The sequence below is a fragment of the Astyanax mexicanus genome, chromosome 10 (genome assembly GCF_023375975.1).
Source record: "Astyanax mexicanus isolate ESR-SI-001 chromosome 10, AstMex3_surface, whole genome shotgun sequence".
NCBI lineage: Eukaryota > Metazoa > Chordata > Actinopteri > Characiformes > Acestrorhamphidae > Astyanax > Astyanax mexicanus.
In genome coordinates this window covers 48,085,180-48,112,847 of record NC_064417.1, presented here as the reverse complement: position 1 = coordinate 48,112,847, position 27,668 = coordinate 48,085,180, and the positions used below count along the sequence as shown (strand labels likewise).

At 37.3% G+C, this 27,668-nt stretch overlaps 1 protein-coding gene across 1 annotated transcript; it reads left to right on the top strand.

Annotated features, from left to right (window-relative positions):
* Window positions 1-2,651: 2,651 nt before the first annotated feature.
* si:rp71-46j2.7 (uncharacterized) lies at window positions 2,652-25,301 on the top strand. Its single transcript, XM_007254393.4, has 16 exons — window positions 2,652-2,905; window positions 5,975-6,089; window positions 6,595-6,808; window positions 8,784-8,926; window positions 14,349-14,505; window positions 14,606-14,661; window positions 14,789-14,961; window positions 16,080-16,190; window positions 18,114-18,239; window positions 18,357-18,464; window positions 18,574-18,738; window positions 20,420-21,062; window positions 21,190-21,253; window positions 22,187-22,359; window positions 23,497-23,585; window positions 23,668-25,301. Exons 1-16 carry the CDS (start codon window positions 2,708-2,710, stop codon window positions 23,743-23,745), a joined length of 2,613 nt encoding a protein of 870 aa, XP_007254455.3. The 5' UTR covers window positions 2,652-2,707; the 3' UTR covers window positions 23,746-25,301.
* Window positions 25,302-27,668: the final 2,367 nt, after the last annotated feature.

Here is a 27,668-nt window from a genome sequence, read left to right as displayed (position 1 = left end):
TCTTTTTTTTAGTTTGTGCTTTTATTTTCACTTATGAGCTGAATTATTTGATTTTATAAACCATGAGAACCTGCCTGAGCGTTAAGTAGCCCGTCTTATTTAATCCCTAGGGAGATGCAGCCAGGCAGTGTCTCGTTTCTGGAGCTGTGATTTCATACTCTAGTGAATGCCCAGTCTTATGTTTGGTGCTTGGCCAAGAACAGCTGTGAGGGGGTCTGTTTATCTTGGTGCGTCTTGTGTATCATTAGGTGGGTGTGGGAAGATCCCCAAGTAGGGACCTAGTGCTGGCACCACAACTTGGTAGTGTGGGGTGGGTGAGAGGGTTGGGGTGGTGTCACGTTGCTGCTGGGTTGTCCTTTGAAACCAAAGGACTGACCTGGATCACAGGGCTGCTTTCCTCTTAGGCTATATGATGCAGGTTATATAGCAGTCTAAAGTACACTGTTTATGGGCTGTTTCTTAGAAGCTGAGCTGATGCTTTTCTTCTCTCCTTTTATAACCTCATATAGTTCCATAGAAGTCCCTGTTTGGTAGAATTAAAGGGAGAGGGAAGTAAGTCCAAATATGGACTGCACTGTGATATTTGTATTGCCTAAATTATAGAGTGCTTTTACTTATCGTAATCTTTGGGTAAGATGACACCAAGGTTAAGTAGTGCAAGTAGCACGGTAAATAATACCTGTCTTGTATTTTTGAGTGGTTGTGCTTTTCTATCCCTAAGGGGGTAATGATTATACTCTAGAATAATGTCTCATCAGTTCAGATGAACCAATTTGTTGCACAATAGGCTTTTAGAACAGAAGGCCCTGTTCCCTAGTAGAGGTAGGTGAGTGTGGGGGAGGAGATATCCTGTTCTCACGTGTTGGCTCTTGCCATTTACTGCAGCCTATAAATTCTAATCTGAAAATAGACCCATAGCTAAAACGTGCATGTATATTCTGTAAGAAAATGATGTGTATAGTTATAAATAGATCTAGACTAGGATGTAAAAGCTGGGGCAACACGACTCCCCTTCATTCATAAATAATGGTGAATGGAATACATGGGCCTGATGCCATCGTGTGGGAAGAATGAGCAACAGTAGGCAATCCTGCAAATTGTGAATGAGGTTTAAATCGGATTAGATTCCGTTTTACTGCCGCTTTGCAGAGTGCAATGACATGTTATCAGTCTCCCTTTATTATTAGTGTTTAATAACTGTAGTTACACATGAATAATCAATCATGATAGCAGTGTAACTGCTGAAGAATGCATTGTTACATATTTAATACATTTATACAGGTTATCTAATATTTTGACTTTATAGTTGTTAATAGAGCATAGTGTGTGTACATGTTTACATTTTTTTGTGTAAAATATGTGGGGTCTCTAATACCTGTGTAATTACACGTTAACAATCCATGTAAAAAACATTAGTGCAGTACACCAGGAATGAGAAGATTCATATAAATTTCAATACAATTGTGTCCGGTAAAGTATGTAAAATTTGCTACCTCACAGGAATAAAAAGTTCGAAAACAGGCTGTTTATACAATATAGATTCCATGTATAGACCACATAAAGGTGCATCTCAAAATAAAAACTCAAAAATCAATGTCTTAGAAAATTTTAATATTATGTCAGAACAATTGGTACTTTTGGCAATGTGTGCCAAGTCCTGCAGAAAAATGAAATCTTCACACTAGACCTCAAGCAGCTTGAACTGTGTATCTTTCCACTATTTCTCCAGACTCTGCTCCCTTGATTTACAAATGAAATGTAAAATCTACTGATGATCAGTGATGGTTTGGGGAGACATGTCATCTGCTGGTGTTGATCCACTTCTATCAAGTCCAAAGTCAGTGTTTTCCACGGAAATCTTACAGCACTTCATTTTCCAGCAGGACTTGGCACCCTGCCAAAAGATTGGGTCTTATATATTATTCTGATTTTTGGGTTTTCATTGGCTGTAAGCCATAATCATCAACAATAAAATAAATAAACATTTAAAATAGATCATTCTGTGTGTAATACATCTATGTAATATCTGAGTTTCACATTTTGAACTGAATTACTTAAATAAAGTAACTTTTAAAAAAATCTATTTTATTCTATTTTTCTGGGATGCACATGTATGTTTTTAGTTAAAACAATTTATTATATCTATGTGACATGTTTCTTAATTCATTCGATCTATCAAATCTATCAATTTTATTGTAATAAATAATTAAAATAATAAGATTATGTAAAAAAAAAAAGTAAACGGTAAAACTAGTTTAAAAGGGCAAAAGACCAAAAGATAAAACATAAAATAAAATACATAAAAATGTAAAAGACTGTAAAATGTAAACTTTTAATGAAAATGTTCCCATCTGCCCTTATTTTTATTTAATTCTAATGTTCACATGCAACATTGTTAATTTCCTTTATTATTTGTTTTAACCATTTATGACATAATTTACAATATAAGAAAAGTTTGTATAACGTATATATAGCTATATCATTTTTCTGTGATATGGATGCTTCTGTGGGCGAGTTAAATATTTGCACATATTTGCATGTCATGCTGCAGGGCTGTAAACACAGTCTACAGAGCGAAGACTTTCTCCAACCAATCAGATTCACTCTCAGCCCTCCTCACCTTCCTGCTCTTATTCTTACAGATGGTATCAGTGTTCAGTCAGAGCTCAGCCGGTCTGAGAGCAGGAGCTGAGCTCTCCAGACAGACATGCCCAACATGCGCAGCCTCTGGCTGGTCCTGCTGGCTGTAGCCGCGGTTCTGGTCTGGTATCTGTCAGATTTCGGGCTGTTCTTGGTTCAGGCGGGGATCGGCCTGCTGTGTTTTCTGCTGAGCTTCACCACAGCCCGGTACAGCGCTGAGAGGAGCACCCAGACCAGCAGCAGCTCTGAGGAACCTGCGGTTGAGGTACAGTAGATACTTACACACTTAGAAAAGTAAGTACAGATTTGTACTTAAAAGAGTACAAAACTTGTCGCTGGGGCTGTACCTTATACTGAGGTACAAAAAAGTACCTTTCAGTGAAAGTCCTTTTTTGTACCCATTTTTTTATGCCAGTAAATATTATAAAGAGTATAAACATTATCATCAACTAAATATGTGTCAAGAACTTCATGATGCAAAATTGTCTGGCTCTCAAGTAAAAAAAAAATGTGCAAATAAAATATATATTGTTTATTAGTACAGTGGTACAGAATACAAAATGTACCTTTTGACTGGTTAAATGGTACAAATTTGTACTTATTGCTGTTAGACTTTGACTTTGTACTTCAGAGTGCACAAATCTGACCCTGTAAAGACCAATATTGTACCTTTGAGGGTACAATTATGAACAGTGTACCTTTAAGTACAAAAAAGTACTCCTTTCGTACCTCTGTTTTTTAGAGTGTACTGAAGTACTGAGTGTACATGTGTTTAACTTCTGATCTCCAGCTTTTCTGCTGCTTTAGGAGAAAGTACCACTCAAAAGTTTGGAAACACATTCTTATTCAATGTTTTTTAAAATTTTCTGTATGTTTTTTTCCAACGTTGGATTTACAATTTACAACATTGTAAATTAATACTGAAGTGATCCAGACTATGTAGGAACATATAGGGAATCATGTAGTAACTTAATAGTGTTAAACAAACCAAAATACAAAAGTGTGAGGAAGCTGGGTAGCTGTTAACTTGTGGTTTCTGAGGCTGGTCTGGTAATTCTGATGAACCTATCCTGCACAACAGAAGTAACTCTTGTTTTTCCTTTCCTGGGGCAGGCCTGATGAGAGCCAGTTTCATCATCATAACGTTACTTTTCGTTTAAGTTCTTGAAATGTTTCTAATTCACTGACCTTCATTTCTTAAAGTAATTTTTTCTTTACTTAGTTGAGTAGTTCATGCTTCTCATAATAAGATTTAGAACATTACTCAAATAGAGATATTCACTGTATACCAACTCTACTGACGCTCTCAAACACATTAAGAGGCAAGAAATTCAAGTAATTAACTCTTGACGAGTTCAGCACAACTGTTAACTGAAAGCCTGAATTCCCGGAGACTCTACCTCATAAAGCTGACTGAGAAAATCCAGCCAAGATGTGCTATGCTTTGATAAATCCAAAATATAAAACATATACTGGTTTGTTTAACTGCCTCTTAGTCATAAGACTTAGTCATAATGACCTTTTGACAACTTTCCAAAATCCCATGCATGTTCCTTTATCTATTATCTGACAGTAGTGCATAACATGTACTGTATTTTATAACCTACACAGTGCATTATTCTATACGTATGTGCCACTATTCACAGTCCTGTATGCTCTGTGACTGTCTTATTCATCACTTCTTTTATGGTAACTATCAACATTACAGCCAGTATGTTCTGATGCAACTTCCTCAGGAAGTGTGGTACAGAGAATACAATAACAAATGTTTTCTAAGTGTATTTACTTTGGCCTTTATGTACGTGCATACAGTATAAACCCAAGATGTTTGTCTGTTCAACTTTACATTTTATCTGTTAATATAAATGGCTTAAAACGATAAATAATGAATCATTACAGTGTAACACAAAATCAGTTAAACTTCGGTGATATTAATCTGCCCATTTGGTTTAAATAAAGGTGGCAAAAGCAAGATAACCACCAAAAAGGCAAAGGTTTTACAGGGTGTGGCCACAAAAAAAAACTCTCTTCTTATCCTTTCTGACTGATTCTTCCCTCTTTGTGTTTTACTCATGTCCTTGTCACTACTGGTAGCATGAGCATAAGCCCTTTCAGTCTGCACTGGCAGTCCAGCTCCTTCAGGATGGCACATTAACTAAGTTTAACTAATTATTTTGAGTAGTGTACATCTATTCCAGTCCTAAAAATTGGCTTGTTAAAGCATTTACGACTTTATAATGTTACCATTCCTTCTTACAGCACTTATTAATAGATGTCTGGCACTGAGGATACCAAGAAATGTTGGGATTCAACGGTTATTTTGCCCCTATTTTGTCCCTATTCCTCCTGAAAACATGAGCTCACAATATACCCATTGAAATGAGCAGGGGTGATTCTAGGATCAGTGGTTTAGGGGTGCTGAGCACCCAACAAACCCAGCCTCACCACCCTTACTTAACAAAACAAAAACTGTGCATGAATTTGAGGAGAGATCCCAGGAGGCGTATGTATGTCATATCAGAAGGAATACAATTATTTAGATTCAAATCAGACCCACAAACTATTATGCAAAGGGGGCAGGTGTGTTACTTTCATTTTAAATAGATAAAACATCTGGATTTTTAGCAGGGTGACTGGCGGGCCATGCACAAACATTTACACACACAAACACACATACACAGGAACTTATATTATTCTGTAACATTATTTAGCTGATACACATACAGACAGTACTAGCACAGACAGTACTGGTCTAGCACATTGCCAGCAGCATTAGTTTACTAAATTAAAAAAGCATCGGACACCAGCAGCATAAAGAGTACTGTGTACGTTTCTGTTCCTAAATTCTGGTTAATTATTTGATTTCTAAGATTTTAACATTTCAGCTTATTAGAGACATACAGCTCATTAATAAACAACAAAAACACAACTTTTTGCTTTTACTTTTAGGTGTTCTGGGACCTATTTTAGGGGTGCTTGAGCATCCATAGAAAAGATTCTGGAAGCAGTGCCATCTGAAGGATTTAAAGTTCATGTGGTGAATTTTACACCATAACATTCCTCCTGATTCCTTGAATCATTGAGCAGTATTTTATGAGTTTGTTGCACTTGACTCAAGTTTCATTTTATAACCTTTTTCAGAGTCTGTATTCAGCGAATCATGCGCCAGTGGTCATTTGCAGTAAATACAGTTTCTTTTTGCTGTTCCAACAGCACAAGCCCTAAATTATGAACTCTAAACTCTAGCAATATAAAATGTTGGTTTTGCTTATACAAAAGAATTGTGCTAAACTTTACAGATAAACCTAATATGGCCTTTATCGTATTTTCACAGTCGAGTGAAACTGATCACGTGGATGGAAGAGACGTGCCTGATACAGCTGTTCAAACTGTACAAAAACCCACGAAAAGATCTGAGTACACTAATGTCCAGAGGTCACTTAACCAACGTGAGTACTATCTTTCAGTTTCTTTTAACGTGTTCAAGAGACCTTTCAAAACCATGTGATTTCTCAGAATGAATTACATGTGCCAACCTGCCGGCTGTGTGTTGCTCTGTATCGTCTGTGTGACGGGTTATAGGAAGTGGTGTCGACTTGACAGAGACATGCAGCCGCTGACTCATTGAAGGAACTTGCAAAATAAAGCTCAGCGATGCTTTTGCATTAAATAAAAGATTATTTCTTTCTTTATGATTTTAAAATGACAAAAAATAGCTAAATTACCTGATATTTAGTGAGAAAATATGTTTTAGGCACTTTTTTGTGTTTCTGTTAGCAGCACTTCTGTTAGCAGTTTTAAATGAACAATTAGTCAACACTGAAAGTTGAATTTGATAATTGTTTATAATTTACATTGTTGATTATGCAGACTAATAGTTGCAGCTCTATTATGCAGTAGTATTGCCAAAGTAATATTTGTTTAAAATGCCCTAAATCTACATTTTCTTTGTAGTGTTCAAGTGTGCCTATGCTCACCTGGTCCTGCCCTGGTACACTGTCCCTGAACCGGTAGACAGCCAGCCCTTACACGCAGCTCTGCACACGGAATTTAACCTCATTGTGGACCAGATCATTATCAAGGCCAAAAAATTTGACCTCTCAGCCACGAGTGTGGGCTGCATTCACATCTTCACCCAGCACCTGCGCTGTGCTAAGCAGCCCACCAGGTAAGCATGCTCTCTTTTTTGAATGTCCTATAGTTATGTGTGTTAAAAATGAGCTTCTGGTTTCATTGCAGTCGCTGAAAACATCTTTCATGTGGCCAGTGTGGTCTAGCACAACCTCCTCAGGAAGTGTCTCCTTTGTTGCACAACCCCAACTCAGAATAAATGGAAACTTGTATAGAAAGGCTTATAAAAATACATTTTTCTTTTTTTAATTGCAGACATTATCAGCCCAAGATATGTCATGGCTTTTTTTGGTCAGCTTTATTTAATTTGTTAATATAGGTCAGAACTGCAGACCAGTCCTATTAGACCAATTCAGTACCTATACCCTACTTTTCTGTAGCCAAACCATCGAAATGAGTGCAGCCTGTGGTTTTGCATTGTCTTGTGGGAAAATGTCAATGGAAAAAATGACGCCTTGAAGGCAGAATTTGTTGTTTGAAGTTCTCTTAGAAATTGCACAACGCACATTTCTGCATTAATGATGCATCACAGAAATGTATTAAGACAATTCCAAACCATGGCAGACTTTGGCATGCTTCCTCACACACGTTTCCACTCTTTTGTGGGTTATTGAGATGCAGCTCTGGGGTGAGAGAGCCAAACAATGAAGGTGACAAAGTAGAATAAAAAAAAGAGGAACAGCCAAACATGAAAAAATAATGAAGAGACCACTTCAGTTTCTGAATCAGTTTCTCTAATTTTGCTTTGAGTCCAGAGAAGTTGATGTCACTTCTGGATATGGTAAACATAAGGCTTCTGTTCTGTTTTGTAGAGCCTGATGAAGGTGTGTGAAGTAATCTCTGGTCCATGTTGTTTTATCAGCTATTGATGAATGACAGTTCTTAATGCAGTGTCTGAGGGATCTTGGGTCTGAGAGAATGTTACACACTAAAACACCTTGACTTCTTGAATTATTAAATAATTTTATGCAGTGTAGTGAGTGAAATATGTTTTTAAACATTACCATATGTGGTACCACTTTAAAATAAGACAACCTTTATAAAGGGTTTATAAATAGTTTACAATTAGTTTATTAATGGTTACTAATAAGGTTGTAAATGCCTTAAAAATCATTAATAATCAGTTATAACACATACGTAGAAAGGGCAACAATATAGACGGCTGTGGTTTCACTATTTGGCAAATAACAGTAGTGAAACCACAGCCGTCTATAGTGTTGCCCTTTCTACGTATGTGTTATAACTGATTATTAATGATTTTTAAGGCATTTACAACCTAATTAGTATCCATAAATAAACGAATTGTATACCAGTTATAAACCCTTTATAAAGGTAGTCTTATTTTAAAGTCGTACACAATATGTTCCTTCTCCTTTAAGTCTTAAATTACTCCTGTCCTAACTAAGTGTGTCACAAAATATCAATGTTGCGATATATTGTATCATACAGTACATTATCGATACTTGGCGCTATTTTAGGCGCTCTAAACTCCTTAAGACTTGCCCTGAATGTCACTTACTAAAGTTACTGCTTCACTACTCTATGTGTGGGTGATATAATCAAATAAACAGATTAAATCTGCAGTGAAATTATTTATTTATTTTTTTTATTTGAAACTGACACCAGTAAATTATAATTATAATTAATAATTCCTGGAATTTTCTTATTTAATGTAGCATTTTATCCTCTTCAGTAACACAGATGCTGTGAAGTGTCGTAGAGAATTGTCTTATGACATATTGAGAATCACAGAATCACAGTATTGTGATATCATCGTTATTGTGGGCAATGTATCGTAATAATATTGTGTAGTGAGTTGCCCTATGCACCTCTAGTCCCAACCCATATTTTATTTTGGATTTTCCATATTTTCACAATTTTTTTTATTATCGGGTTGCAGATTTGTTATAACTGGTGATACTGACAGTTCACTGAAGATTGTTAATATTCGTAAAATCTTTTTGTAAATGTTGATCCATTTCTTTTTCTTGTCTGTGACATTATCTCCCCAGGTCCCCGCTGTTCAGCTCTAAATCACAGGAAATGAATGCCTACAGGGAATTCTCTAAAACCCTGATCCTCAGCCTTTTCCCGCAGCACCTGTGGGAGCCCGTTGTTTACCGCTGTGCTCTACAGGAGATTCTGGCTCTGAAAGGTTGGGGCAGTTTTCTGTAACTGTATGTTTTGCTTCAGCATTGCTTCAGGCAGGAACATTCCTGTAACATATTCAGAATTGCAGAGTGAATCATTAGCATGCTTTTGTTAGATAGCATCTAGAGAGAGGATGAGCTGTTTTCACCTGTTCAGCTTCAGAGTACCTTCATTGAGCAGAGCTGCGCTGACCTGCACAACCACATTATTCTGACTTTATCTAAAGTACCAGAGAGACAAAATGTTCTTTTTGCTCAGATTCGGTTCACGCAAATAGGTGACAGAACATTGTTGACTGTGTAGTTCATTATTGAGATGCAGCGCTGGGGTGAAAGTGTTTTGTTTTGCCTTTTAACATGTAGATAATAGGAGTGTCAGTGTAGTAAAATAGGCCAAACATGTAGTAAAATAGGCCAAACAATGAGGGTGACAAAGTAGAATAAAAGAAAGAGAAACAGCCAAACATACAACTCTGATAAAAAAATTAAGAGAGCACTTCAGTTTCTGAATCAGTTTATCTGATTTTGCTATTTGTAGGTATATGTTCGAGTAAAATGAACATTGTTGTTTTTTTCTAACAAAAAAGATGCAGAGCTTTTAAGAGATCAGAAATCAGTATTTGGTAGAATAACCCTGGTTTTAATCACAGTTTTCATGGACCTTGGCATGTTGTCCTCCACCAGTCTTACACACTGCTTTTGGATAACCTTATGCCTTTACTCCTGGTGCAAAAATTTAAGCAGTTCAGCTTGGTTTGGTGGCTTGTGATCATCCATCTTCCTCTTGATTATATTCCAGATTTTTTCAATTTGGTGAAATCAAAGAAACTCATCACTTTTAAGTGGTCTAATTTTTAAGTGGACCTCATACAACACCATGCTAATCAGTGCGAATCACTGTAGTCCTGGAAATAATAATGACCCACCAGCCAAATAATAATAATAATAGCTGCTCTGTGATGTTTTTTTTTCTCATGTAGGGTCATGAGTATTGAAGATCAGGGTGAAAGTAGGATTATAATAATATATACAGAGAAACAGACTGTTAGAATCATATCAGTGGAGTAGGAGGTTGGTTTCTCTGATTACAGACAGATTGTCTTTAACTTGAGCACTCGCTGGAACAGGTTCAGCAGTTGGCACACATTATTATTTCCAGTACAGTGGATTTCTTTGACTTGATGCTTGTTGGGTCTTGTAGATTATCCTTATAGATTTAGAGGTTGTTGGGCATGCAATATTATTAACTCAAAAAAGCCCATGTGTGCTGCATGCATACTGTACCCTTTAAAAGCTCTGTAAATGGGCTCTGAATGGTCCAGGGGGCTAAGCGCTGCCACTATGATCGGGAAATCGCTGGTTCAAATCCTGTTCATGTAGCTTGCCATTGGCTACCAGAGCCCTGAGAGAGCAGTTGGCCTTGCTCTCTCTGGGTGGCTAGATAGAGCTCTGTTCCCACATCACTCCTAGGGTGATGTTTATCCGCACTAGGCGTCTGTGAGCTGATGTATCAGAACCGAGTCGCTGCACTTTCCTACGAGTGCGCTGTGATGCTACTCGGCAATTCTGCATCAGCAGCAGCTCAAAAAGAGGCGGTGGCTGACTTCACATGTATCGGAGGAGGCATGATCTAGTCTTTACCCTCCTGGTGTTGGGGCATCATTAGTAACAGGGGGAGTCCTAATGAGTGGGTTGTCTTTTTGGCCATGTAAATTGAGAAGAAAATGGGAAAAAAATTACAAAATTATATATATAAAAAAAAAAAACGCTGTAAATGTCCTTATGGCACTCTGTCCTTCACTTTAAGTCCATAAGTGACATATAGCTACTATACATCCTCAGAGCATCACTACAGTACAGTGTGTGAATGAATGCGTGTTTATTTACAGAATATGGAGGTTCTGGGTTAGTGCTAAAGTTAACACTAAACTAGCTTCTTTTAAAAGTGTATTTTTAGTTTCTACATGTCTGTTTTAACCAATTTAACAGTTTAAATAATTTAATGAAATGTTTTTTGTTCCATATAACTAGTTCTGACCTAATTTCTAGAATTATTTTTTAAAATTTGAACAGCTATGTGTCCTATTTATCACAATAAAGAAAAAAACATGAGCAAGCTGTTCAATTAATTTAGCAAATGTACTTATAGATTTTATAGCAAAATTTAGAACTAGTTCTGGGCTCCTATGAGTTGTTTTCAATAGAGTGGATTTTATTTCAACCCTTCATGTAGAAGCACAAAAAGGGGACAGGATATTTCAACCTTCAAAACAAAAGAAGGAGGATCAAAGCTTCTGCACTCTCAACGCTAAACAACCAGTCGACTTGGTTGCTCAAGTGACTAAAATGCTGGAATTACGGTTACACCACCTGGCTGGTTTGTCTCTCACATATGAGATAAGATCTTTCTTAGTAATACCAGTGAGTTTGTTTGGGCTTCTGTGTAATTTCAGTTATATTTAAGTATGCTGTATTAAACAATTACTTTTATTTATTTACTTAATAATGATAAATAACCAGCCTTAAGCTGGACAGGTCATGTAGTGGAAAGCCTGAAAAAACTGAAAAACACCTTTCAGGAGGTTAGCATGTGATTACCATAAAGAGAAGAATGCTTCAGCATGAACTCCTAGGGTTTACCACATGCAAATGACTGGTGAGGTGAGAGCTCGAGAGCAGAACGACCAGTTTACAGAGGAGACAGGACACGGCCATGTGTGAAAACGCTGACATATTTGTTATAGCCTCTGAAACTATTTCAGTTGTATTTGCATCTGAACTGTTTCAAACTGAGAAGATGATACATCACTTTCAGTTTCTTCTTTGCTGAAAAGGAGAATGTTTTTGCCTGATAGTGATGCATGATGCAATATTACTGTCAAATTAATGACTAACCTGTATGTACCCTGATATGCCAAAAGTAATAGATGGAATTATTAGGTGGTAATCAGGGCTACAGACAAACCTTTTTAACAGCCAACCCAGAACTTTTGGTTGTCCGTCTCGAAATAAGAATTGATCATCCTTAAAAATATGTGTTTTTAACATTACTGTTGTATTTTTGTATTTTTCTACTGCTTTAATGCCATTAGTTGTTTTTCTTCAAGTGTCTCATCAAATGTTTTGCATTCTGGCATGCTGCTTGTCTTAAAAGCACAGTTTCGCCATTAACCAGCGACTTGCGCAGTTTCCCTGCTTGTCGTTGTCACGTCCTCGCTCTGTTTCCCTGTGTTTCTGCTTTTCCCAGTGTGTTTCCCCTGTAATTTTCCGTCACGTGTCCGTAATTTGTAGCTCCGCCCCTCGTTACCTGTGTCCACAGGTGTTCATTGTTATTGGTTTGTATATATAGAACCCTTTAGTCTATGTTTGCTGTCGGTCTTTGCACCTTCCTCTGTCGTTTGTCTCGTCACGTTTGCCAGAGTTTGTTCACGGTTTTCTTTATGCTCTGTTTATCTCTTGTTTATTTCTAGTTCCCTGTATTTCACATATATTTCCTTGTATATATCCCTTTTCTTGTTTAGTTAGTTTTCTGTCTAGCTTAGTTCCTTGTTGTTTTCCCTGTTTGTTTATGTTTACTTATTTTCTCGTGAATTCCCTGTTTGTTTGTTTGTTTATTTATTTGTTATTTAATAAATCTGTTTGTCTTACCCGCATATACGTCCGCCTCCTGTCTGCTCCCTTCTTCACAATCGTTGTCACTTTTGAGGCTCCACAGTTGACTGACATGGTAATTCTTTAGTTCCACATTGACCCTCCTCCTCACACAGTGTTACAAGGAAGCTGATTGGCTCTATGTTAAAAGGTGGGGCTTAAACAAAATTAGTGCTAAGAATTAATAAAAAACCCAAATTTTAAGCGGCCAACTGATGAGCTTGAACTAATAGATAAGATAGGGGAACAGATAGCAGAATTAATTTAGTATAATGCATGAATAATATAGAGATATAATGTTCAGATGGAATTCATGCATTTCCACTGAATTCATTTTGCAATCTTTTCCTCTATCCTACCTATTCATTTGTGCTAGTCCGCTGATTTATTGTGACCTAATTTAATTAAGCTTTTAGAATCAGCTAAAAGCACTGTATTTTAGTATGCTGAGGGAGAATAAATGTCTTATTAATAGTTTTAACAGTGTGCACGAGAACACTGACTGATTCTCTGTTGCTTTACTGCAAAACACTAAAAACTCACTGCAGTTCCTCCCAGTTAAAGGCTTACGGTGCATGTGTGTTTCCTGTACAGCAGGGAGCATCAGCTCTGGTCTTGGAGAAGTTCAGCTCAGCACCGCACCTTATGACCCCCCGCTGTACAGTTTCTATATTACAAGAGACTTCTCGGAAAGAATAAAGGTTACGGGCAGATTTAGCTGTTCTTTTACTAGCTTTATGGAGGTGTATTAGCATGAATTCAGGGAAAACATACAGATCATGATACAAAGATTACGATTAATGATATATATATCCATACTCCAACCATATTGTATGGCATATTATACTTTAGAATAGGACTATGGGCTATTCAAATACATTTTTTTAGATCTCTCTCATCTGCTGACGGATGATCACAACCATTAAATCAAGCCGAACTGCTTGACTTTTTGCACCAGGAGTAAAAAACCAGGGTTATTCCCCCAAATATTGATTTCTGAACTCTTAAAAGTTTATGAATATGAACTTATATGAACTGATCTTAAAGTTCTGCATCTTTTTTGTTATTTCAGCCATTTCTCATTTTCTGCAAATAAATGCTCTAAATGACAATATTTTTATTTGGAACTTGACAGAAATGTTGTCTGTAGTTTATAGAATAAAACAAAAATGTTCATTTTACTCTGATTCAGAAACTAAGGTGTCGCTTAAATTTTTCCAAAGCTGTATATTAGCAATAGAGGACAGAGAAGTTCAAGGCAAACATTTTTTTTGACAGGACCTAAAGGAGGCCAAATGGAAATAGCGGGATAGAGGAGGAAAGAAAGGGAAGAGGGAAATGAGGTTAGAAGTAGTGAGTTAGTTAGAGGTGTTAGAAGAGTAAGTGCTCTTTAAAGAGCTCAGTCTTCAGGAGTTTATTAAAGATAGTGAGAGATGCTCCTGATCTGGTAGTAGAAGGTAGTTAGTTAGCGGTGTTAGGAGAGTAAGTACTCTTTGAAGAGCTCTGTCTTCAGGAATTTATTAAAGATAGTGAGAGATGCTCCTGATCTGGTAGTAGAAGGTAGTTAGTTAGAGGTGTTAGGAGAGTAAGTGCTCTTTGAAGAGCTCTGTCTTCAGGAGTTTATTAAAGGCAGTGAAGGACACTCCTGCTCTGGTAGTAGTAGGTAGCTTGTTTTTACACCCCTAGTAGGTGGGCTTGTTGGCTCAGCTACACTGGGAAGATAATTGAGTTAAAAATAAAAAAATTAATATTTTAATCTGAGAATTCTTTTTCCAGTGCTGGCTCTTGTGACGTTGCTGTCAGACCCAGACAACTTGAACCGCCTGGTGGTTTGTCAGCTGGATCGAGTGACCTCCGAGAGCCCAGCAGAGGAAGTGCAAGACACAGATAAAGAAAACACTAATTCCTCTTCAGGGAGCCAGAATGCAGAAGTGTGAGTGACCTCTTTCTTCACAGTGTAAAAATAACTAGTATTATTTTGACCTGGTCTTGATTGCAGTGGTCTGTTGCAATGATTCAATTTTTTCCCGCAGTTCCCAGCAGGAGGTGGAGGAGATTCCGTCTGAAGAAAACAAAACCAAAAAGTCAGGTGCATTGTTTTATTTCATTCTATTAAATTACCACCAGGGCTCCAGGATGATTTGAGATTTTTTGTGGGTTTTTATGCTTATTTGTTTCTTTTTTTAATATGTTTTTTTTTTTTTGCATTTATACAGGCAATAAAGTGAAGAAAAAGTTCTCCAAGCTGTTTGATTCTCTTAATCCAAAGAAAGGAAAGAAGAAGAAACAGATAGAGTTACGGCAGCAGGCTTTGTTATCCCGCCGACCCGCTGTAATAGAGCTGGAGACTGATGGTCCCAGCAGCTGTGACAATTCCAGCTATGACAGTGTGAGTAAATAAAACTTTCTTTTTTGTGTATTTTATTTAAATATGTTTTGTTCGTCCTTGAAAAAAAGGTATAACATGTTTTTAGCTTAAAAAGGTCTTAATTTGTCTTAAAATGTCATAAATCCATTTACCAAAGATCTTACATATACCACAGACATTAAATATTAAAAATTCTCGTTTAATTTGACCTACAGCTCTGAAAAATAAGAGACCACTTCAGTTTCTGAATCAGTTTCTCTGATTTTGCTATTTATAGGTTTATGTTTGAGTAAAATTAGTATTTTTGTTTTATTCTATAAACTACGCACAACATTTCTCCTAAATTTCAAATAAAAATATTGTCATTTAGAACATTTAATTGCTGAAAATAAGAAACAGCTGAAATAGCAAAACAAGATGCAGAGCTTTCAGACCTCAAATAATGCAAATAAAACAAGTTCATATTCATAAAGTTTTAAGAGTTCAGAAATCAATATTTGGCGGAATAACCCTGGTTTTTACTCACAGTTTTTATGCATCTTGGCATCATGTTCTCCTCCACCAGTCTTACACACTGCTTTTGGATAAATTTATGCCTTTACTCCTGGTGCAAAAATTCAGGCAGTTCAGTTTGGTTTGATGGCTTGGGATCATCTATCTGCCTCTTGATTATATTCCAGAGGTTTTCAATTTGGTAAATTCAAAGAAACTCATCATTTTTAAGTGCTCTCTTGTTTTTTCCAGAGCTGTAATTCAAGTGCAAGTTATCTTACTGATTCAACCCAGACCAAATTAGGATAATACTCTTAGCATGGGGAAGTGTAAATATAACAAAAATATGTTGGATATTCCCAAATTGGCAATGGACCCTATAGTCATTGTAAGAACAATACTTGTTTAATGTTAACTGCTAATTTATGTTTATATGTTTGAAATATGGGTAGAAAATACAGATCTCACAAACTTACTCTAAATTCTGTAAACTTAATATCAGTGTTTGTTACAGCAAAAGTGTTTTTAATATTGCCTCTGAGTGGTATTTGTAAATATTAAAAACCTCATACCTGCAGACAACCTGTAATAAAACAGAGTTTAAAATCGTCTGTAATCTTCTGTTGTTTCTCTGTGTTTGCTCTCAGGAGGACAGTGACGTGGAGAGTTGTACCGGTAGCCTCCGGGAGGATATGATGGAGTTCAAGCTGTCCTTAGAGATGTGGCGAGCTGGAAAGTGGACTGTTACTGTAACTAATGTGAGTCTGTTGCCTCGTAATTGTTAATATTTTCTTGCCCATTTCTTCATATGTTTGAATGAATGTAAAGCCAGTGACAGCACTGGAATGAAGCTCACTGAAACCTGTAACTAATCCCATAACTTTTGTCATGTCCTATGGAAATGCATGCAGGAATTTTTGCTTGGAATGTGGATGTGATTTCCAGCCAGAGCCTGCAGGTCTCGATTATTTCCATTCACCCAATCGTACATACTTTGAATTCTGTAACAATACCCAAACAGTACATTGTTGTAGCCATGAAATTCTAAAAGCAATAATTATTCTCACACAGTGTTTTTGTTTAACAGCCTCATTATCATATGAGTGAGCGAGAGACAAAGTAAGAGAGGGAGAGACAGTGAAACGTGAGCGAGAGACAGCGTGAGTGAATGAGTGACAGAGAGAAAGGGAGAGACAGAGTGAGTGAGTGAGAGACAGAACGAGAGAGGGAGAGACAGAACCAGAGAAGGCGACAGAGAGAGAGAGGGAGAGACAGAACCAGAGAGGGAGAGACAGAGTGAGTGAGTGAGAGACAGAACGAGAGAGGGAGAGACAGAACGAGAGAGGGAGACAGAGTGAGGGAGGGAGAGACAGAACAAGAGAGGGAGAGACAGAACGAGAGAGGGAGACACAGAGCGAGAGAGGGAGAGACAGAACGAGAGAGGGAGACACAGAGTGAGAAAGGGAGAGACAGAATGAGAGAGGGAGAGACAGAGCGAGAGAGGGAGACACAGAGTGAGAGAGGGAGAGACAGAGCGAGAGAGGGAGACACAGAGTGAGAGAGGGAGAGACAGAACGAGAGAGGGAGACACAGAGCCAGAGAGGGAGAGACAGAACAAGAGAGGGAGTGACAGAACGAGAGAGGGAGACAGTGAGAGAGGGAGAGACAGAACGAGGGAGGGAGACACAGAGCCAGAGAGGGAGACACAGAGCCAGAGAGGGAGTGACAGAACAAGAGAGGGAGAGACAGAACGAGAGAGGGAGAGACAGCGGAAAGTGAGCGAGAGACAGCGTGAGTGAATGAGAGACAGAGAGAGAGGGAGAGACAGAGTGAGTGAGCAAGAGACAGAACGAGAGAGGGAGAGACAGAGTAAAGGAGCGAGAGACAGAACGAGAAAGGGAGAGACAGAACGAGAGAGGGATAGACAGAGTAAAGGAGCGAGAGACAGAACGAGAGAGGGAGAGACAGAGTAAAGGAGCGAGAGACAGTACGAGAGAGGGAGAGACAGAACGAGAGAGGGAGACACAGAGCGAGAGGGAGAGACAGCTGAACGTGAGCGAGAGACAGCGTGAGTGAACAAGAGACAGAGAGGGAGAGACAGTGTGAGTGAGCGTGAGACAGAACGAGAGAGGGAGAGACAGAACAAGAGAGGGTGAGACAGCGAGAAAGTCATGTGTCATGCAAAGGTCAAATTCACAAGAAAAGGAAAAAATATTCATAAAAGTTAGCGTAGGTATTTTTGAGCATTTTTGTAAGTCGGTTGATTATAAATCTTTAATACAATGTAAAGAACAACTGTAAGATTCATATTATCAAAAGTTGGAGATACAAGGTTTTTAATTACAGTGATGGCATGTCTTTACTGAAAGTGACTGGCAGAAATCACATCCATATTCAATGCGAGAGTCCCCATATGCATCCCCATATTCCATTAGTCAGTGCAGTACAGTTTAGTTTCCATAAGTGCATTATGGCAATAAAATCATGGGATACTAGTTTCTGTCCCATGATATCTGGCATTGTCAGTGTACTCTAGCATTTATAAAATTAAGATCTGTCTTTTCTATTTATTGATAAGTGCAGGGAAGCCATTGTTCATGGTTATTAAATTTGTGGTACAGAGAAAGCAGATACAAGTTATCATTATATTCATGTTAATATTATTATTATGGTATTTACAGGTTGAAATAGAAGACGAGAAGTTGTGTTTTACAGTCCACTTAGAAGAGAACAACAACAAAGAGAATCTTCACTGGGATGTGAAAAAGACAAAGTCTGAAATAGTGGAATTTTATAATTGCCGCAAGGTGAGACTCTGGCTTTCTTATGGTTCATGAGACCGCATATTATTAATTTACTGCACCACTCCTGAGTTTTCAGCAATTTGGACTTATCTAAATGATTTATTAAAAAACACCCTACAGGACTTACCTCATCTGCCCTCTATAGTAACTATAGAGGAGAACACAGAGACAGAGCTTAATGAGCAACTCCAAGAGGAACTACGGGACACGTTTGAGAACTTTTTACAGGTAAGCTCTTAATTTCATGAGCAGATTTACACAAAACAAACTAAAACATATAGTAAAGTTGATACTCTCCTTTATGTTTACTGAGGTTTGATGCTTATCGTTCCTGCAGGCGCTGGTGGCAGATACAGAGTTAGGCCCCACTCAGCCGGTGTTGGTGTTCGAGTTCCTGTGCCCACTGCGCAGATTACTGAAGACAGAAGAACATGAGGGAGGGGTTTGGGTTCTGTTGGGTGGGCTTGCGTCCTTCCTCACTCCTGGCCATGAAGATGATGAGGTGTGTACAATAATTATCAGAGAAAATAGTTGGCCCTGGAAGGAAGCGTGAGATTGTTTTGCTATTTGGAAGAAGATAAAAGTAACCTGGAACAATTAATTATTAAAATTTAGTCTGATACGAGCAACTTTTTCATATTTTTATTGAGACACACATACAGGTATTACAGATACTACACAGACATCTTAGCGTGGAGTTGTAGAGGTTCCTAATTGAGTTCCACATTGATAATCCATCCCATGCAGCTTCAATATTCTTATACAGTTCCTGCAGATTTTGTGGTAGGGGTGTAGGAATGTTGATATTGCCTCCAAATAGCATCCCGCACATTTTAAATCAGGAATGAGTTTGATGATCCAGCTGGCCAGGCCGTAGCATCTGTGTCTTCAAGGCAGTATCTTTTTTTATATAATTTTATTTCTAATTATTTCCCGTTTTTTTCTCCCTAATTTACACGGCCAATTAACCAACCCACTGATTAGGACACTAGTGATGCCCCAATACCAGGAGAGTGACGACTAGCACATGCTTCCTCGGACATATGTGAAGTCAGACTCCGCCTCTTTTCGAACATTGCAGAGTAGCATCACAGCGCTAATGCTCCGAAGAAAGTGCAACAACTTGGTTCTGATACATTAGCTCACAGGTGTTGATCGACATCACCCTAGGAGTGAGGAGGGGAAAGAGTGCCATCTACTCACCCAGAGAGAGCAAGACCAATTGTGCTCAGGGCTCCGGCAGCCGATGGCAAGCTACATGAACAGGATTCGAACCAGCAATTGAGCCCCCATTGAAGGCAGTATATTGATACTGCAGCCGTATGTGGACAAGCATTGTCTTGTTGGAATAGCTCAGTGAAATTATGCATTTAGACAAAGTCAAGCTACTGGTTGCAGGACCTCTTTAACATTGACTACGGAGAAGATGGCATCAATAGACCAGCGTTATGAATTGTGTCTCGCAGGTCGAGGAAGAGGGAAGTTCTTGGCCAATATAACCGTGCACTGAACAGATCCCTATAGACATGAAACATTGCTAACACTTAGCTAATCCAACCTAGCTAACAAGGCTGCGTTACCCGTGTTACCTGCCTCAAGAAATCTAAACAAGCTTTTCTTTCTAAATATCTTGGTGATGAGACACATGCCACATGGTAGCGCAGCTGAACCTATCCGAAACATCATGTTTATTTAGTAAGTAGGAAAGAAGCCACTGTGTAAATCAGCTGTGTTGGGTTCAGATTGAGGGGCTGTGAGGCAGTGGTTGTGTTCCGATCACTGCTCAATAATATCATTTATTACAATTCATTTTCCCATTCGTCAGTCTTTGAAATTTTCGTTTAGTTTTTATTAGTTGACGAAAAGTGTAATAAATTCATAACAGTTTTCGTTTTCATTTATTCATTTTTATTTTGTTATCGTCTCGTTTTCTTTTTGAGTTTTGTCAGTGAAGTTCGCGAATGAAGGTTTTTCGTCATAGTTTTCGTTTAGCCTGGGTTTTTTAATGCAGCTGCTGTCTTACATTGATATAGAAAAGTACTGTATCTGTCCTCTGACTGCTGGGTCAATAATTATACTGTGTGTAGCCGGTGTTTGATAGTAAGACCTAATAACCTGCTGCTAATAACATTTTTTGTGCACCTAGTGGTGATTTAAGTTTTTTCGCATTATTTTATTCTCAGGTCTGCCCTCTGGAAGGGGAGGAGAAGCCGGACGATCTTGTGGATACATGCAGCCTATCAGAAGCCACGCCTCCGCATGATGAATCATCTCCTCTTAAAGCAGCGTGTGCAGATTCATGTAATACAGTACATAAAGAATCAGAGGAAGAGCTGCTAGTGACAGATTCAGAATCTTCACCTTCATACGACCAGACCGATGATTCCACCAGTGAAAAAGATCAGACAGACTATGCTGATTATCTCTTTCAAGCTTCTCATCGGAGGATTTCGTCTAGAAGTGAAAGTGTTGATGAGAATTTGGCGCATTTTGCAGCCAGAACAACAGTCCTCCCCAAAAAGCAGCCGGCTGTCTTCTGCTCATTCGACAGTGATGATGCTGGTCATTATGAAACCGACAGCGTCTCAGATTTATACATCAGTGAAAATGTGAGTAAGAGGGATTCCCTCTCTCGCAGGAAGTCACCAGGATCACACAAGATCAAAGGGAAGGAGAAAGGGCATCACACCAAAGACGAGCCGAGAAATGAGTCGAAATGTGAGCTGAAAAATGGGCCGCAATTACAGAAAAAAGCATCTAACATGCCAAACATGGGACAACCTGATGTCGACAAAGTGATATTCGATCTACTTAAGGAAATTTCTGGTGTGTATCTGACTATAGAGAACTATACACATTATGTACTATACTAAGCTAAACAATACATTTTTATATTATCATCTTTCCTTTTTTACATTTATACAAAACATTTACTTTCAATTTCTGTCCACAGGCAATTCCCGCATCCTTAAATTCGTGAAGACTTTCCTAACACCATTTATGTCTTTGATAAAGAAGTATGTTTCAAAATGTTCCCTTTTCTCTGTTGATATTTATTGTTAAGTATTGGAAATGCTCTGCTGTTCCTGAATAGGTGAATTCAACTATGAGTAAAGACTGTATTTTATATTTAATAATACTGTATGATATCATTTAAACATTCTTTTATTTATTTGTTCATGCATTAATTCATATACAGCTCTGGAAGAAAAATAAGAGACCACTTCAGTTTCTGAATCAGTTTCTCTGTATATTTCTCTCAATATTTGGTGGAATAACCCTGGTTTTTAATCTCAGTTTCATGTATCCTGGCATGTTGTCCTCCACCTGTCTTACACGCTGCTTTTGGATAACTTTATGGCACTTCTGGTGTAAAAATTCAAGCTGTTCAGCTTGGTTTGATGGCTTAAAGGCATCCGTCTTCCTCTTAAATATATACCACTAACATTTAGCTTATGAAATATCTGGAAGTTGCTTTTACTACTGTCGAAACAAAATGATTAAAGACAATTTTTAATGTTACATTTTGAAGTAAGATTAATGTTGTGTTACTTACTGTAAATGAGTAAATACACCACTGTTTAATTATAAAATAATCTAAATGTGCCCAGTTTGTATTTTTTTACTTTGCATTATCTTTGATTCATATTTATTCAACTTACACAGCATTACAGCTACCCCATTGTGTGCAGGCTGTAATTTAGCCTGGTAATTTAGCTCTCACTGTTTAAATGCAGAATTGTTCAACATCTTAATGGTGGTACTGTTATATTACAGCAAAACAATATGGTGTTTCAAATAATATATATAAATGCTTAAGGTCGACACTGAGACCTTTACGGGGGAGGTAAATTTAGGGGACGGCTAGGCAACGCTCACCTGTACAAGTCAGTGTAAATATGTGGCTTTGGGATTCTCTGACACTGCTTTGTGTTTTGTATCTTGTCCAGGAAACTGAACACTTTCTTAAAGAAGCTGAATCCTTCAGAGGTTCAGACAGCTGAATACATCAACAAACTTCGGGAGCTTATTTGGCCAGAGGGGGCGTCGCAGGAACTTCCTCGATGTGCTGAGGAGATGAATGAGACCAGGGAGAAAGCTATGCACCTCCTTTCTTCCAAACGTACGTATCCTCTAATTTACTGCTCCACACCAGATACTGTATTTATCTTTATTCTATTCACACCTATCTTATATTATGTTCCAGTGATGGGAAAATATAATAATGCTGTTTTCTGTCTGTAATGCACACAAAAGACTTAGTGATAAACCAAAATTGATAACCAATAATAAACACAAACAATGATAATCAAATGATAACCAATTTTTGCACAAAATTGGTTAGTGAAGGTGTCGGCACTCGCTTAATTTATTATGATTTAGTTGTCTATAGTAGTTATTTTGTTAATTAAAGCCCCACTAGGTAGTACTTCCTTGATTTCTATCTTTTTAAAGAAGTAAAATTACAGCTTGAAACTCACTGCAGCACTGCATTGAGGTGTAATAGGAGGAATAGCGGTGCTCTCGTGTCTGTGCCGGAGCTCCTCTGAACTCAAACCAGACTCTGTAAGTTTTCCGAGGCGGCCGCGACCAACGCTCACGGGAACTGCGACCTGCTTTCCGACCTTTAGTTTTAATGAAACAAAGGAAATGAAATGATTACACTCTGCAACTGTAGGAGGAGCCCACGAGCACAAAATCTCAATCCTACCTAGTGGAGCTTTAACAATGAACAAATTTAATCGATTAGTTGTTGCAGCCCTAAATATTTAAAATTAACTGTTTAAATAAAACAATAGATCTGTTGAAACTAATACAAATAAACAAAAATTTTCTTAAATTTATGTATTTTAAATGAGCATGACCAGTGATAATAAATAAATACATCAGCAAGTATTGGTTTGAAATATCCACCACATTGGTTGATGTCAATGATTCACAATTATCACAGTTGTATCTGATATTAAAGTGCAACCCTATCGTCCATTGCAGTGGAAGCCTGTGTTTAACATTTTTTTTTTATATTTGATTTGATCGTTTTGATCATTTCTTAGATTATCCCTATACAGTAAATAAACATGATAAAAAAGTATTTTTTTAAATCACGTAAAATTATTTCCCTAATGTTTGAGTTGCCAAGTTTTTTCCAGTTTAACATGTCTTAATTATAGTGTTATGTGCAACTAGACTTCGAAAAACAAGGAAAATATACAATTGTAAAGGACTGATTAAAATGTCTGATATTGCGTGATGTGAACAGTTTCAGGCTATCCGATCTTCAGCAAAACCGACGTGGAGGCCATGTTTAAGATCCTGCAGGACGCAGAGGAAAATAAGAAGTTGGTTTATGTGAGTAAAATGTATATTAATGTTTTAATTCATTATTTTTACTGTTCTCTAAACTTACAAAATATTTATTTCTTTATTCTAGATGCTGCTCTTGTATATTCTGGAACAGTTCCTGAATGGAGAAGCTGCTTTTAAGGGAATTCCTAAAGACACTTTTTAATACTAATGAAATATCTCAGCTAGTGTTTATACTGTAAACCACTATTTGAACAGGATTAGTTTTATCTGTGGACAGACCAAGTTCTGCTGCTTTTTCCTAGGGTGGGGGGGGGGGCATCGAAATATAATAGGTGGGCATGTTTCATGAAAAGCTTTGGTACAACTTTAAATCAAAGATGACAGAAGTGCGTAGATGCAGACTGAGAATATACGATTAAAACGTGAAAATTAGAACCAAGAAACCAAACTGGAACCATTAACTTTTAAATCTCTCATTAAAAAGTCACCAAAATTGCTTTCTTCCATTTACGAAATGTAGCACAAGTTATACCCTTTCTTAAGCTGCTGAGAAACTGATCCATGCTTTTGTTTTTTCATGACTAGATTACTGTAATGCATTGTTCACTGCACTGCCTAAAACTACAATTAACAGACTACAGCTTGTTCAGAAAACTGCAGCCAGAATCCAAACACACACAAAGAAGAGATATAAGACATATAATAGCTGTTTTAGCTTCACTTCACTGGCTGCCTGTGATGTTCATGATTGATTATAAAATTCTTTAAAGCTCCACTAGGTAGGGTTGAGATTTTGTGCTCTTGGGCTCCCCCTACAGTTGTAGAGTGTAATAAATGTTTCAGGCGGATTAGTTTCTCTTTTCTCATTTTCTGGCTTTTGCAGACATATTCTGTCTCTTTCCAGCTTCTGCCAGAGTGTCTGCATGTTAGTTTGTAAAGAATGAACCAGTAGTTCTTGTAGAACTGTTAGAACTAAAGGTTGGAAAGCAGGTCGCAGTTCTCGCGAGCGTTGGTCGCGGCCGCCTCGGAAAACTTACAGAGTCTGGTTTGAGCTCAGAGGAGCTCCGGCACAGACACGAGAGAACCGCTATTCCTCCTATTACACCTCAATGCAGCGCTGCAGTGAGTTTCACACTGGAATTTCACTTCTTTATAAAGATCAAAATTCAAGGAAATCCTACCTAGTGCTGCTTTAACTGGTTTATAAATCTCTTAATGGGTTAGGTTAGCACCTAAATAAATCTTAAAATCTGACAGAATATGTTCCAAATTGTGTATTAAGATCACCAGGAGCTGCTTTACTGAACGTTCTCAGGATGAAGCACAAAAAACTGATGAAGCAGCTTCCTGTTTTTACAATCCAAAAATCTGGAACTCTTTACCAGTTAATATTCCTCAGGCATTAAGTGTTACTAGCTTTAAAAAGCAGCTAAAAACCTTACTTTCTACCTTAACTTTCTATTAGCTTCTCTTTTCAACAAGCTGTCTCTCTATTCTGCCTCTAAGCAAGTGTATGTGAGTGTGGGTTAAAGCTGGAAGCCACATTTCCTCTTTGTTCAGCTCAGGTAGAGAAAATATAATTGTCTCGTTATCCTTAATCACAGAGATCTATTCAGAATAACCAACTAATGCTAACCATACGCTAGACCACTTCAAAAATAACTCTGAAAAGACTTTTAACAAACTAAAGTCTGACAGGAGGAAAAGCTGTTTAACAATGGAGCAGAAACAGGTGCTGCTTTGTCTGTGCATTGATTTCATAATGTGGACATATTCCCGCGCTTGCCTTGCAGCTTCCTGTAGCTCTCCTATTGGTTGTTGACATTGTTCACGTCACTGTTTGCATAAGCCAAGTCTCAAGACTTATAATACGATCATTTTAAACACAATTGATTTTTTCTGAAAGCAGGACGAGAAAAAGACTGAATAAAACCTTGAAATTGCCTGAAAATCATTTGTTGGAAGGTCAGCATAACAAATCAAAGATTTGTTATAAGATAGAAGATAGAAATCCTGTGATCATAAACTAACCAGTATTGAACAAAACAGGCCTGAATACATTACATATTTGAATGTGTGTGACTTTGTACATTTTTATATTTTTGTACAGTGTTTATTTTTGTTTTTGTGTAGGAACCCTGTTTATATTTTAATGAAATGAGATCTGCTGTATTTTTATTTACTGTTGTCACTTAAAAAAAATCATTACTTCATTAGAAATAACTGTTTTGAAAAAAGTTATTACCTTTGTACTTTGTTTTATTAAAATAAAATTTAATATTTTAGTAAATAAATAAATAAATGTAACTTTATTTAACTTTTTTAGATTGGATTTTCGTGTATTTATTTATTTATTTTTTATAATTTAGAAAACATTTGCTTAACCTTGGTTTTAGTGAATGCAGATTATTTAATCCTCTTCTTTTGGACATGTAATAATTTGCTGGAGTGGCTAAAATGAATGTAAAAAAAGAAAAAGTAAAATAAAATACAACAAAACATACTGTGACGTACGATAAGTAGGATCCACACAGAGCAGCATGGTTCTTCTTAAGGAAGCTTTTTACACAGATATCCATAAACGTTCAGCTCATAAAAGTGATTGGTGAGTGAACCAACTACACCTCAACTGCTAGTGTGTCTATTAGTGTATTCTGACACTGAATCAACATTCATTTAAAGGTTTTAAATGGTGGATACTCTGAAACTAAACTCACAATTAATTATTCTAGACAAAAGATGCTATTGCTATTACTATTTTATTATTATTATTATTATTATTATTATTGATTAATTTCAGTATTTAGTACAGTCTGTACCAGAGAAGCACTTTAGGATAAGGGTTAAAAAATCCTGATTTAAATCTGTTTCAGAGCTGCTTTACTGCAGAACTCTGAAGGTGTGTGGGCTGAATGAGACTCTCACAGAGAAGAACCTGATACAACATGTTCTCAGCAAAAAATAGAAATTACACCAAAACCAAATTATGACTACACACTGACGCAGGTGTTGTAAAAATGGCCCAGATCAACTGGCTTACCTTTTAAGGGTGTGCACTGTTACTATTACAATTAATTATATTATTTTAATATTTGGTATTAATATTAAAGTGAACGTGTGTGTTATTACAAACAAATTAAAGAATGTTTTCCTGACGCGGTCTGACCTACGGACCCCTGCGCTAATTCTCTGTAATCTCGGATTCTCTGTCTCCCCCCGGCCCTGCTGCAGTAATGGTATCGCCCGGCCCCCGAGAGGATCTCTACTGAGGAGTAGTGTAGGCTGTAGTGTTTATTAGACCACCAGAGGGCGCTCCCGAGGGAGTTCACACTGAATTTGTTTATATGGAGCAATTTAGCAAAATATTTAAAGTTTATAAATATTCTCAACACAGCACAATATCTAATGCTTTAAAATGTTACATTTTGTGTTATTTATTTAAGAATTACCAGAGAACACAGTTACAAACAGGGTATTATTTATCATCAACAAGTTACAGAAAAGTCTTATAGAAATTAACATAATTATGCATTACTAAATTAAAGCAGGTTGCACCACACAAACTAGTATATATATAATAGCTAGTAGCTGAGCTGTAACTAAACCAATACAAACAATATATGGCCTGTTTGGAGCTTCGAGCGAGATGAAAAAATCACTTTCACCGCCGTGTGAAAGTGATTTTTTGTGATGCGTACTGGAACTCTTTATCACTTGACATAAGGAACATAAACTAATTTCCACAATTTAAATCCAGTCTAAAATGTCACATATTTAGAATCGCCTTTTCCTAGTTTTACTAGTTTCTATTTTTTTATTTATTGTTAAATGTTTTATAATTCAACGTTTTTAAGGTTGTATTCTTTTTGTTTCTTTTCATTATTATTGTATTTTATTGTCTATTTTGCACTGTTTGTATGGTGTCCTTGAGTGACAGAAAGGTGCATATCAAATATTATTATTATCAAGTATTATTATTATTATTATTATTATTATTATTATTATTATTATTATTATTATTATTATTATTATTATTTACTGGCGGTTCTCAGTAAATATATCCGCTATACCGGGGGAGATACAGGGAGTGGGCAGTCTCGCTGTAAAGCAGCTTTGGCTGCCCCA